Below are 14,458 nucleotides of genomic sequence, written 5' to 3'. Positions count from 1 at the left end.
TGTTCCTATATAACACTCGTGTAATGGCTTAAAATGTCTCTTTACAATGATGGTTTGTTAAGCACCCAAGAACAATTGTAATGTAACACATCAATGAGACAACTGCTGTAACATAATGTCTGTTCATTAAATAAAGCTTATTGTTTAATAAAAAAATTATAACAGAAAGTAATCCTTTAAATGAAGTTCCAAAAAAAACAATCAACATATTTTATATCAATTCCAGTTTTATTTTTGACAGCAGCTGTCTATGTTGTAATACCAAACAATAGTTATCAGACAACTGACATACAAGATGTAAGGTCACAAATTCTATCAAAATCTCTTACTACATTTCAAGAGAAAACAGAGATTTTAATGTTTCCTGGTTTGATTTGTGGATTATATGGAAATAGCAAGAAAGTTACTCACTGTAAAAAAAAAGTTCTTGTTGACTTTTCTCATTTGTTAAACAGGGTGTTCATCGTGTATTTTCAAAAATCACAAATTAGCCTACTAGGAACAGAGAGCAAAATAACTGCAAACTAAGTTTATTTTCGTTATTTTTTTCCCGATATATAATATTGGCAAGAGTAAGAAAAGCTGTTAGTCAGAGGACATCCAATAAATGGTCAAGAAAATGATCCATGGGATGATGAGACCATTATGGTGATGAACAACCAATTGCATCAAAGATACTTAAGGTATCGGCTTTTATAATTTATTTATATATAAAAAAAAGTCCTTATCAGAAAAAAGGACATTGTCTTGTGGCTTATTATGACTGGGCAATGAGGTTATATCTTTACCCACCTGATGGCATTACCTTCTTTGACAATTATTTCTGTAAACTATTTACATTAAGTTTATTTATTTACTACCATCATGTCATCCATACACAGGGTGTCCTCGTGCAAATCTTGTTGGCAGTTTAGAAGATATCACAGTTACAACTAGAGGTTTAGCAAAGGCTGAAGTCTTTTGTCTTCTGGTTGACTGTGTGCCGTCGTCTTCGTTTGGGTTGCACACACTCCTGGCCATATGAAGGCCAGTGAAACCCTTTCAAACTCATGGAACAGTTCTCATTGCCGATCTCATCAGTATCAGAGTCCTCTTCTTGTGGATAAAGAAATATCTTGTCTGGATAAGCTTCTTTCACCATTTTGTCAAAAAATAGCTCAAGGTTTCTACCAGCTTCTGCCACCTCGGAATCTTCCTGTAAAAATAAAGAAGGTATAATTTTACTATCCGTTTATTAAAAGAAAATTCATGTATTCTGTGCCAGGAAAAAAAAAGTTTCATCCCAGCCATGAAACACCTTTCTAATCCCATTCCTAGTTGTATGAGCTACTACTATTGTTACACCACCTGCAGATCTTTATCATTAAATGTTTGGAATAACAAGCCTGATGAAAGGGCCAGACCAGATGCACGCAGAACGTGTAATATACTCTCCCATGAGTGTTGCACAGTTTCTTTACTCCTATACTTAGCTATTTTAGTATATAGTAGCTTTACCTCCTTTTTGGTTTTAGGATCATTTTGTTTTTTATTTGGTCCCTTTTTAAGTGGTTTTATTTTGGACTTTTTTGAAAGTTAAAGGATCTCTAAACACAGTAAACTTGCATAATCAATAAATGCATAATAAAAAGACAACACAAAAGCACTTTAAATTTCAAATAAGTAGTAGATTATTTTTTTCTGACTAGCTCACTGTATCATGTGAGAGCCATCAGCCAATCACAAAGTGCATATACGTACTACATTCTGTGAATTCTTGCACATGCTCAGTAGGACCTGGTGCCTCAGAAAGTGTGAATATAACAAGACTGTGCATATTTAGATAATGGAAGAGAACTGGAAAGTTGTTTAAAATTGCTGCTCTATAGCTCATGAAAGTTTAGATTAAATAGTAGACTACTACAGAAATGTCTTTTTTCTATCTCCTTTTTTCTTGACATATATACTTTGCCATAGCTTGGAATACACTGAACATTTGATCCAGCCACCTCTAAGACATACACATTATGAAACATTATATTAAGTACATGTACAAATATACCGTATTACACACAGTACTGTATCAAGTACCACACAATATTGACCTCTTCTGTTGCTGTTTAAATGTTATATCCATTATTGTAACCCACTTGATAAGCTCAGTTTCACTATTGCTTTGTTGCTTTGATATTTTAGTCACATTGCTTTGCTAACAAACAATTGCACTGATTTGCTCATATACTTTTAAAAGCATATTTATATCTATCTTTTCATTGTTTAAACAAAACACTGTTTAATAACAATGGGCAATTGTTTGTTCTGTGATGGATGCCTTGCAAATATTTTGATAATATTGTAGACATATCCAAGGAACCTTAATTGTCTCTATACCCACTTAAAAGGACAGTGTAGTCAACCTTTTCCTGGTTTCATTTGAGAGAGGGCATTTCACAATGTAAATTTTCAGTCTTTTTAAAAACAAATGTTTCTGCCCTGAGTTTCTTGTCATACTGACAGATGTGTATCCCCCTCTCCACCAGTAATAAAGAGGCAGTTGTCCTTATCAGCCAATGAGGATTAGTAAGAGACACAAAAACAATACTGCATAATTAGCTTCAGTTTAAAGTTTAATAGTGCAACAGCTTTTCTATAATTATGATCATACTAATAATGCTCTTTCATACACATTTTGGCCCAGATTACAAGTGGCTCGCTAATTTTCTTTACGCTTGAGCGCTAATTGAACTCAAGTTAAGTAGTGCGACTGGATGAGAGTGGGTACTACAAGGTCAAAGTAAAAAGTAAACTCGCCAGCGAAAGTCTCAGGTGCGCTAAATTCAAGACTTAAGATATTGTGACAGCATTAACTTCTTCTCCCTATAGGCTTCTATGGGACGCGCTTAAGAAAGCCTTTTCAATTATCGCTGGCGTGCTAACCTGACACTGCACTAGATCAACTGGCCTAAATCTGAAGGTACCTTAGGAATACTTCACATTCCTATGTTTTTTCTTAGAAGGAAATATTTTATATATATATCTCCCTTCTCTGGTGCATCAGTTTTCCAATGGACATGTAATATCAAGTCAAGCACTAATGTTACCACGGTCAAGCAATGCTGTTTATCATTAGCACGTCACTTACAATCTAGCTCTAAATTATTATTCTTTTTAGAATAATGTCCCTTTTAAAATAGGTAAAGTTAGCTTTACCAAAAAAACTAAAATAAAATGTGGTCACTATAAGCTTGTTGCTTTAAAGAAATATTAATATCCTTAACTGCTGACCCATTTCAACCCCTGTGCTGAGCTGGTTTGGAGTGTTTAAATAAAGCTCACATTTTAAGCCTTACTGTAGGTTTTTTAATAAGAAACCTACACAAAGGGGCCTATTTATGAAATGTCTGTCCGACATGATCCGATCAGCAGATCATGTCCGACAGACATCGCTGAATGCGGAGAGCAATACGGATCAGCAGATCATGTCCGACAGACATCGCTGAATGCGGAGAGCAATACGGATCAGCAGATCATGTCCGACAGACATCGCTGAATGCGGAGAGCAATACGGATCAGCAGATCATGTCCGACAGACATCGCTGAATGCGGAGAGCAATACGGATCAGCAGATCATGTCCGACAGACATCGCTGAATGCGGAGAGCAATATGGATCAGCAGATCATGTCCGACAGACATCGCTGAATGCGGAGAGCAATACGGATCAGCAGATCATGTCCGACAGACATCGCTGAATGCGGAGAGCAATACGGATCAGCAGATCATGTCCGACAGACATCGCTGAATGCGGAGATCAATACGCTCTCCGCATTCAGCATTGCACCAGCAGCTCTTGTGAACTGCTGGTGCAATGCTGCCCCCTGCAGATTTGCGGTCAATCTGCCGCCAGCCGCGGGGTGTTGAATACGATCGGGTTGATTTCATGCGATCTCTGTGGGCCTCCTCAGAGCAGATGGACAGGTTATGGAGCTGCTCTATAACTTGTCCGACTGCTCTGAGGCCGCAGACAAAAATCAACTATAATAAATATACCCCATAGTATCTTTTTTTTTTTTTTCCCCCCCAGCAGATTCAAACGATATCATTATTTTATGTATCAGGACATATGAGAACTCTACAACAAAAAGAGTCAAAATAAGACAGGGTATTCTCATATAAATAAGTGGGGGGGGGTTAAGTTATTCTCATATAAATAAGTGGGGGGGGGGGTTAAGTTATTCTCATATAAATAAGTGGGGGGGTTAAGTTATTCTCATATAAATAAGTGGGGGGGGGGGTTAAGTTATTCTCATATAAATAAGTGTGGGGGGGGTAAGTTATTCTCATATAAATAAGTGGGGGGTTAAGTTATTCTCATATAAATAAGTGTGTGTGGGGGGGTTAAGTTATTCTCATATAAATAAGTGGGGGGTTAAGTTATTCTCATATAAATAAGTGTGTGGGGGGTTAAGTTATTCTCATATAAATAAGTGGGGGGGGGGGGGTTTAATTTATTCTCATATAAATAAGTGGGGGGTTAAGTTATTCTCATATAAATAAGTGGGGGGGGTTAAGTTATTCTCATATAAATAAGTGGGGGGGTTAAGTTATTCTCATATAAATAAGTGTGTGTGGGGGGGGTTAAGTTATTCTCATATAAATAAGTGGGGGGTTAAGTTATTCTCATATAAATAAGTGTGTGTGGGGGGGTTAAGTTATTCTCATATAAATAAGTGTGTGGGGGGGTTAAGTTATTCTCATATAAATAAGTGTGTGTGGGGGGGGGGTTAAGTTATTCTCATATAAATAAGTGGGGGGTTGTTATTCTCATATAAATAAGTGTGTGGGGGGTTAAGTTATTCTCATATAAATAAGTGGGGGGGGGGGGTTTAATTTATTCTCATATAAATAAGTGGGGGGTTAAGTTATTCTCATATAAATAAGGGGGGGGTTAAGTTATTCTCATATAAATAAGTGTGTGTAGGGGGGTTAAGTTATTCTCATATAAATAAGTGGGGGGTTAAGTTATTCTCATATAAATAAGTGGGGGGGTTAAGTTATTCTCATATAAATAAGTGTGTGTGGGGGGGGGTTAAGTTATTCTCATATAAATAAGTGGGGGGTTAAGTTATTCTCATATAAATAAGTGGGGGGGGTTAAGTTATTATCATATAAATAAGTGTGTGGGGGGTTAAGTTATTCTCATATAAATAAGTGGGGGGTTAAGTTATTCTCATATAAATAAGTGTGCGGGGCGGTTAAGTTATTCTCATATAAATAAGTGGGGGGGTTAAGTTATTCTCATATAAATAAGTGTGTGGGGGGGTTAAGTTATTCTCATATAAATAAGTGGGGGGGGGGTTAATTTTTTCTCATATAAATAAGTGGGGGGTTAAGTTATTCTCATATAAATAAGTGGGGGGGGGTTAAGTTATTCTCATATAAATAAGTGGGGGGGTTAAGTTATTCTCATATAAATAAGTGTGTGTGGGGGGGTTAAGTTATTCTCATATAAATAAGTGGGGGGTTAAGTTATTCTCATATAAATAAGTGGGGGGTTAATTTATTCTCATATAAATAAGTGTGTGGGGGGGGGTTAAGTTATTCTCATATAAATAAGTGGGGGGTTAAGTTATTCTCATATAAATAAGTGGGGGGGGGGTTAAGTTATTATCATATAAATAAGTGTGTGGGGGGTTAAGTTATTCTCATATAAATAAGTGGGGGGTTAAGTTATTCTCATATAAATAAGTGTGCGGGGCGGTTAAGTTATTCTCATATAAATAAGTGGGGGGGTTAAGTTATTCTCATATAAATAAGTGTGTGGGGGGGTTAAGTTATTCTCATATAAATAAGTGGGGGGGGGTTAAGTTATTCTCATATAAATAAGTGGGGGGGTTAAGTTATTCTCATATAAATAAGTGTGTGTGGGGGGCTAAGTTATTCTCATATAAATAAGTGGGGGGGTTAAGTTATTCTCATATAAATAAGTGGGGGGGTTAAGTTATTCTCATATAAATAAGTGTGTGGGGGGGGTTAAGTTATTCTCATATAAATAAGTGGGGGGGGGGGGTTAAGTTATTCTCATATAAATAAGTGGGGGGGGGTTAAGTTATTCTCATATAAATAAGTGTGTGGGGGGGTTAAGTTATTCTCATATAAATAAGTGTGTGGGGGGGGTTAAGTTAATCTCATATAAATAAGTGTGTGGGGGTTAAGTTATTCTCATATAAATAAGTGGGGGGGGGGTAAGTTATTCTCATATAAATAAGTGGGGGGGGGGTTAAGTTATTCTCATATAAATAAGTGTGTGGGGGGTTAAGTTATTCTCATATAAATAAGTGTGTGGGGGGGTTAAGTTATTCTCATATAAATAAGTGGGGGGTTAAGTTATTCTCATATAAATAAGTGGGGGGTTAAGTTATTCTCATATAAATAAGTGGGGGGTTAAGTTATTCTCATATAAATAAGTGTGTGGGGGGTTAAGTTATTCTCATATAAATAAGTGTGTGGGGGGGTTAAGTTATTCTCATATAAATAAGTGGGGGGTTAAGTTATTCTCATATAAATAAGTGTGTGGGGGGGTTAAGTTATTCTCATATAAATAAGTGTGTGGGGGGGTTAAGTTATTCTCATATAAATAAGTGTGTGGGGGGTTAAGTTATTCTCATATAAATAAGTGGGGGGGTTAAGTTATTCTCATATAAATAAGTGAGGGGTTAAGTTATTCTCATATAAATAAGTGTTTGGGGGTTAAGTTATTCTCATATAAATAAGTGTGTGGGGGGGTTAAGTTATTCTCATATAAATAAGTGTGTGGGGGGGTTAAGTTATTCTCATATAAATAAGTGGGGGTTAAGTTATTCTCATATAAATAAGTGTGTGGGGGGTTAAGTTATTCTCATATAAATAAGTGGGGGGTTAAGTTATTCTCATATAAATAAGTGGGGGGGTTAAGTTCTTATCATATAAATAAGTGTGTGGGGGGTTAAGTTATTCTCATATAAATAAGTGGGGGGTTAAGTTATTCTCATATAAATAAGTGTGCGGGACGGTTAAGTTATTCTCATATAAATAAGTGGGGGGGTTAAGTTATTCTCATATAAATAAGTGTGTGGGGGGTTAAGTTATTCTCATATAAATAAGTGGGGGGGGGTTAATTTTTTCTCATATAAATAAGTGGGGGGTTAAGTTATTCTCATATAAATAAGTGGGGGGTTAAGTTATTCTCATATAAATAAGTGGGGGGGTTAAGTTATCATATAAATAAGTGTGTGGGGGGTTAAGTTATTCTCATATAAATAAGTGGGGGGTTAAGTTATTCTCATATAAATAAGTGTGCGGGGCGGTTAAGTTATTCTCATATAAATAAGTGGGGGGGTTAAGTTATTCTCATATAAATAAGTGTGTGGGGGGGTTAAGTTATTCTCATATAAATAAGTGGGGGGGGTTAATTTTTTCTCATATAAATAAGTGGGGGGTTAAGTTATTCTCATATAAATAAGTGGGGGGGGTTAAGTTATTCTCATATAAATAAGTGGGGGGGTTAAGTTATTCTCATATAAATAAGTGTGTGTGGGGGGGTTAAGTTATTCTCATATAAATAAGTGGGGGGTTAAGTTATTCTCATATAAATAAGTGGGGGGGTTAATTTATTCTCATATAAATAAGTGTGTGGGGGGGGTTAAGTTATTCTCATATAAATAAGTGGGGGGTTAAGTTATTCTCATATAAATAAGTGGGGGGGGGGGTTAAGTTATTATCATATAAATAAGTGTGTGGGGGGTTAAGTTATTATCATATAAATAAGTGGGGGGTTAAGTTATTCTCATATAAATAAGTGTGCGGGCGGTTAAGTTATTCTCATATAAATAAGTGGGGGGGTTAAGTTATTCTCATATAAATAAGTGTGTGGGGGGGTTAAGTTATTCTCATATAAATAAGTGGGGGGGGTTAAGTTATTCTCATATAAATAAGTGGGGGGGTTAAGTTATTCTCATATAAATAAGTGGGGGGGGTTAAGTTATTCTCATATAAATAAGTGTGTGTGGGGGGCTAAGTTATTCTCATATAAATAAGTGGGGGGGTTAAGTTATTCTCATATAAATAAGTGGGGGGGTTAAGTTATTCTCATATAAATAAGTGTGTGGGGGGGGTTAAGTTATTCTCATATAAATAAGTGGGGGGGGGGGTTAAGTTATTCTCATATAAATAAGTGGGGGGGTTAAGTTATTCTCATATAAATAAGTGTGTGGGGGGGTTAAGTTATTCTCATATAAATAAGTGTGTGGGGGGGGGGGTTAAGTTAATCTCATATAAATAAGTGTGTGGGGGTTAAGTTATTCTCATATAAATAAGTGGGGGGGGGGGTAAGTTATTCTCATATAAATAAGTGGGGGGGGTTAAGTTATTCTCATATAAATAAGTGTGTGGGGGGTTAAGTTATTCTCATATAAATAAGTGTGTGGGGGGGTTAAGTTATTCTCATATAAATAAGTGGGGGGTTAAGTTATTCTCATATAAATAAGTGGGGGGTTAAGTTATTCTCATATAAATAAGTGGGGGGTTAAATTATTCTCATATAAATAAGTGTGTGGGGGGTTAAGTTATTCTCATATAAATAAGTGTGTGGGGGGGTTAAGTTATTCTCATATAAATAAGTGGGGGGGTTAAGTTATTCTCATATAAATAAGTGTGTGGGGGGGTTAAGTTATTCTCATATAAATAAGTGTGTGGGGGGGTTAAGTTATTCTCATATAAATAAGTGTGTGGGGGGGTTAAGTTATTCTCATATAAATAAGTGGGGGGGTTAAGTTATTCTCATATAAATAAGTGAGGGGTTAAGTTATTCTCATATAAATAAGTGTGTGGGGGTTAAGTTATTCTCATATAAATAAGTGTGTGGGGGGGTTAAGTTATTCTCATATAAATAAGTGTGTGGGGGGGTTAAGTTATTCTCATATAAATAAGTGGGGGTTAAGTTATTCTCATATAAATAAGTGTGTGGGGGGTTAAGTTATTCTCATATAAATAAGTGGGGGGTTAAGTTATTCTCATATAAATAAGTGTGCGGGACGGTTAAGTTATTCTCATATAAATAAGTGGGGGGGTTAAGTTATTCTCATATAAATAAGTGTGTGGGGGGTTAAGTTATTCTCATATAAATAAGTGGGGGGGGGGTTAATTTTTTCTCATATAAATAAGTGGGGGGTTAAGTTATTCTCATATAAATAAGTGGGGGGGGTTAAGTTATTCTCATATAAATAAGTGGGGGGGGGGTTAAGTTATTCTCATATAAATAAGTGTGTGTGGGGGGGTTAAGTTATTCTCATATAAATAAGTGCGGGGTTAAGTTATTCTCATATAAATAAGTGGGGGGTTAATTTATTCTCATATAAATAAGTGTGTGTGGGGGGGGTTAAGTTATTCTCATATAAATAAGTGGGGGGTTAAGTTATTCTCATATAAATAAGTGGGGGGGGGTTAAGTTATTATCATATAAATAAGTGTGTGGGGGGTTAAGTTATTCTCATATAAATAAGTGGGGGGTTAAGTTATTCTCATATAAATAAGTGGGGGGGTTAAGTTCTTATCATATAAATAAGTGTGTGGGGGGTTAAGTTATTCTCATATAAATAAGTGGGGGGTTAAGTTATTCTCATATAAATAAGTGTGCGGGACGGTTAAGTTATTCTCATATAAATAAGTGGGGGGGTTAAGTTATTCTCATATAAATAAGTGTGTGGGGGGTTAAGTTATTCTCATATAAATAAGTAGGGGGGGGGTTAATTTTTTCTCATATAAATAAGTGGGGGGTTAAGTTATTCTCATATAAATAAGTGGGGGGGGGGGTTAAGTTATTCTCATATAAATAAGTGGGGGGGGGGGTTAAGTTATTCTCATATAAATAAGTGTGTGTGGGGGGGTTAAGTTATTCTCATATAAATAAGTGCGGGGTTAAGTTATTCTCATATAAATAAGTGGGGGGTTAATTTATTCTCATATAAATAAGTGTGTGGGGGGGGGGTTAAGTTATTCTCATATAAATAAGTGGGGGGTTAAGTTATTCTCATATAAATAAGTGGGGGGGGCTAAGTTATTATCATATAAATAAGTGTGTGGGGGGTTAAGTTATTCTCATATAAATAAGTGGGGGGTTAAGTTATTCTCATATAAATAAGTGTGCGGGGCGGTTAAGTTATTCTCATATAAATAATTGTGCGGGCGGTTAAGTTATTCTCATATAAATAAGTGTGTGGGGGGGTTAAGTTATTCTCATATAAATAAGTGGGGGGGGTTAAGTTATTCTCATATAAATAAGTGGGGGGGTTAAGTTATTCTCATATAAATAAGTGGGGGGTTAAGTTATTCTCATATAAATAAGTGGGGGGGTTAAGTTATTCTCATATAAATAAGTGTGTGTGGGGGGCTAAGTTATTCTCATATAAATAAGTGGGGGGTTAAGTTATTCTCATATAAATAAGTGTGTGGGGGGTTAAGTTATTCTCATATAAATAAGTGTGTGGGGGGGTTAAGTTATTCTCATATAAATAAGTGGGGGGTTAAGTTATTATCATATAAATAAGTGGGGGGTTAAGTTATTCTCATATAAATAAGTGTGTGGGGGGGGTTAAGTTATTCTCATATAAATAAGTGTGTGGGGGGGTTAAGTTATTCTCATATAAATAAGTGTGTGGGGGGGGTTAAGTTATTCTCATATAAATAAGTGGGGGTTTAAGTTATTCTCATATAAATAAGTGGGGGGTTAAGTTATTCTCATATAAATAAGTGTGTGGGGGTTAAGTTATTCTCATATAAATAAGTGTGTGGGGGGGTTAAGTTATTCTCATATAAATAAGTGGGGGGTTAAGTTATTCTCATATAAATAAGTGTGTGGGGGGTTAAGTTATTCTCATATAAATAAGTGTGTGGGGGGTTAAGTTATTCTCATATAAATAAGTGGGGTGGGTTAAGTTATTCTCATATAAATAAGTGGGGGGTTAAGTTATTCTCATATAAATACGTGGGGGGTTAAGTTATTCTCATATAAATAAGGGCATTTGGGTATATGTATATAACTTAGATCTGCATATAGAGTCTCACATTAATTCACGCCAGGTGATCACATTGGTAGTGGCACGAATACAACTGCGTCTATAAAAACCTATATAGGGGGTTTATTTTAAAGAGGGGCGTCTAGGCTTTAAAACAAGGGGTCTCTAGGCTTTTTTGATGAGTTGTATAACATTGTTACAAAAGTTCTGCCATTGAGTGCTGCAGGCACATGAACTTCTGAACTTACATCCCTGCTTTTCAACCAAGGATAGCAAAAAACTAAGAAAATTGGATATTAGAAGTAAATTGTAAAGTTGTTTAAAATTATATGTTCTATCTTAATAATAAAAGAAAAAAATTGGGTTTGATATTCCTTTAAATCTGTTTAGATTAATAGTGAAACAGTAAATGCATTTTTGTGCACAACGGATCCCTAAGGATTGCTCACTGGCCAATAAAGACAACTCCCATATTTCTATTTGTAGACAAACAACATCCCTCCTTAGGTGTAAACAAGAAGATAATTTAATAAACATAGGAACATCAAAAAAAAAAAGAAATAGCTTTACTTTACAAGTATCATTACAGTAATGTTAAAAGGACAATAAACTGCAGTAGGATAGTTACTATTTACTATGATATTGTTTTCCCTCTTGTAACTGCAGCTCTCTTCAAAGCTTTTCTATTATTTTAAACATTCAAAAGTGCCAGTTAGTGAAGCTCTGCATCTTCACATTGGGAGCCGCCATCTTGGATCTTAAGTATTCTTATACCCCGTGCACATTCATAGATCTTAAGTATTCTTATACCCCGTGCACATTCATAGATCAGTAATATTGTTGTCTTCTTGACAAGTTGTATCATATATTTCGGTTTAGCATGCACCTCTTCTGAGAAAGCGCAGCACCAATGCATGCATTACAAGATGGTGCCACTCTGTATGCAGATAAGATGGTGGCACTCAATATATAGACAAGATGGTGGCACTCAGTACACAGACAAGATGGTAGCACTCAGTATGCCAACAAGATGGTAGCACTCAGTATGCAGACAAGATGGTGGCGCTGCGTTTACAGACAAGATGGTGGTGCTGAGTATACAGACAAGATGGTGGCACTCAGTATGCCGACAAGATGGTGGCACTTAGTATGCCGACAAGATGGTGGCACTCAGTATGCTTTACAAGCTGGTGGCATTGAGTATGCAGACAAGATGGTGGCACTGAGTATGCAGACAAGATGGTGGCACTTAGTATGCAGACAAGATGGTGGCACTCAGTATGCAGACTAGATGGGGGCACTTAGTATACAGACAAGATGGGGGCACTTAGTATACAGACAAGATGGCGACACTCAGTATACAGACCAGATGGTGGCATTCAGTATGCAGACAAGATGGTGGCACTGAGTATGCAGTCAAGATGGTGGCATGCCGACAAGATGGTGGCACTCAGTATGCTTTACAAGCTGGTGGCACTGAGTATGCAGACAGATGGTGGCACTGAGTATGCAGACAAGATGGTGGCACTGAGTATGCAGACAAGATGGTGGCACTCAGTATGCTTTACAAGCTGGTGGCACTGAGTATGCAGACAAGATGGTGGCACTGAGTATGCAGACAAGATGGTGGCACTCAGTATGCAGACAAGATGGGGGCACTCAGTATGCAGACAAGATGGGGGCACTTAGTATACAGACAAGATGGGGGCACTTAGTATACAGACAAGATGGCGGCACTCAGTAAACAGACCAGATGGTGGCATTCAGTATGCAGACAAGATGGTGGCACTCAGTATGCAGACAAGATGGTGGCACTGAGTATGCATACAAGATGGTGGCACTGAGTATGCAGTTAAGATGGTGGCACTCAGTATGCAGACAAGATGGTGACACTCAGTATGCTTTACAAGCTGGTGGCACTCAGTATGCAGACAAGATGGTGACACTCAGTATGCTTTACAAGCTGGTGGCACTCAGTATGCAGACAAGATGGTGGCACTTAGTATATAGACAAGATGGTGGCACTCAGTATGCAGACAAGATGGGGGCACTTAGTATACAGACAAGATGGTGGCACTTAGTATACAGACAAGATGGTGGCACTCAGTATGCAGACAAGATGGTGGCACTTAGTATACAGACAAGATGGTGGCACTCAGTATACAGACAAGATGGTGGCACTTAGTATACAGACAAGATGGTGGCACTCAGTATGCAGACAAGATGGTGGCACTTAGTATACAGACAAGATGGTGGCACTCAGTATACAGACAAGATGGTGGCACTCAGTATGCAGACAAGATGGTGGCACTTAGTATACAGACAAGATGGTGGCACTCAGTATGCAGACAAGATGGTGGCACTTAGTATACAGAGCTTTACCAACTGACTTCTGTAAAAAGTTAATATAAAAACGCAGCTTTAAGGACAGCCGCAGGTACAGGAGTTGTAACCATGCTAGTGTAGTTTTACTCAGCAGGTTAAAGGGACATGAAACCCAACATTTTTCTTTCATGATTTAGATAGAACATATATTTCCAATTTACTTATATTATCTAATTTGCTTCATAATTTGCTTGGTATCATTTGTTGAAGGAGCATTAATGCACTACTGGGAGATAAATAAAAGCCAATGACAAGAGGCCACCAATCAGCTGCTTCTGAGCCTACCTAGGTATGTTTTCAACAAAGGATACAAAGTGAACAGAACAAATTAGATCATAGAAATACATTGGAAAATTCTTTAATATTGTATGCTCTATCTAAATCATGAAAGAAAAAAACAACAAATCCAGAATGAAAGTAGTTGAATACGTTTTATGTGGCCGTCCCTGAAATACATCAGTATCCCATATCCCTACAAGCCCTCTGACTGCTTGAGTACCATAACTGAACAATGAGTCATTTCCCAGACTGTTTAGTACCCAATGAATGGAAAGAAAGCGGCTTACCATGTACCACGTAGGTGTAGTCTGAGCACCGTCAGTGGTACATGTACCAAAGGGTGGGGTTTGCTGTTTAAGATTGCTCGTTCCTCTATTGATTTTTATGAGCTGTAACAGACATCAATAGCGTCAGTATACTTGATTCAGTACATCACATAATAGAAATCCTTGTAAGTAAAATAGACAAGGATATAGTGCAATGCGAGAACATATACAACAGAAGTGAGTATAAAATATGCTCTTGTGCTTTGTAATAAAAATAAGTGCTGGCAGTGCCTGTCATTTTATAAGATGTTTTAAAGGTACAGGAAACCCCAAACTTTTTTTCTCTCATGATTTGGATAGAATATCCAATTATAAACGACTTTCCAATTTACTTCTGTTACCAAATTTGCTTCATTCTCTTGTTATCCTTTGCTGAAGGAACACCACTACACTACTGGCAGATGGATGAACACAACCAGTTAGCCAATCACAAGAGACAA

The 14,458-nt window shown here is 36.9% G+C and overlaps 1 protein-coding gene across 1 annotated transcript in view; it reads right to left on the bottom strand.

The window, feature by feature from the left end:
* Nucleotides 1-209: 209 nt before the first annotated feature.
* Nucleotides 210-14,458, bottom strand: part of TRIM66 (tripartite motif containing 66) — a 204,052-nt gene continuing 189,803 nt past the window's right edge. The window contains exons 17-18 of the mRNA XM_053689342.1: nt 13,980-14,081; nt 210-1,195 (exon numbers count right to left, since the gene is read on the bottom strand). Of these exons, the coding sequence (XP_053545317.1) occupies nt 941-1,195; nt 13,980-14,081 (357 nt within the window). The 3' untranslated portion in view covers nt 210-940. The remainder of the gene's footprint in view (nt 1,196-13,979; nt 14,082-14,458) is intronic.

The sequence above is a fragment of the Bombina bombina genome, chromosome 7, assembly GCF_027579735.1.
Source record: "Bombina bombina isolate aBomBom1 chromosome 7, aBomBom1.pri, whole genome shotgun sequence".
Taxonomy (NCBI): domain Eukaryota; kingdom Metazoa; phylum Chordata; class Amphibia; order Anura; family Bombinatoridae; genus Bombina; species Bombina bombina.
This window is presented reverse-complemented; position numbering and strand designations above follow the sequence as displayed.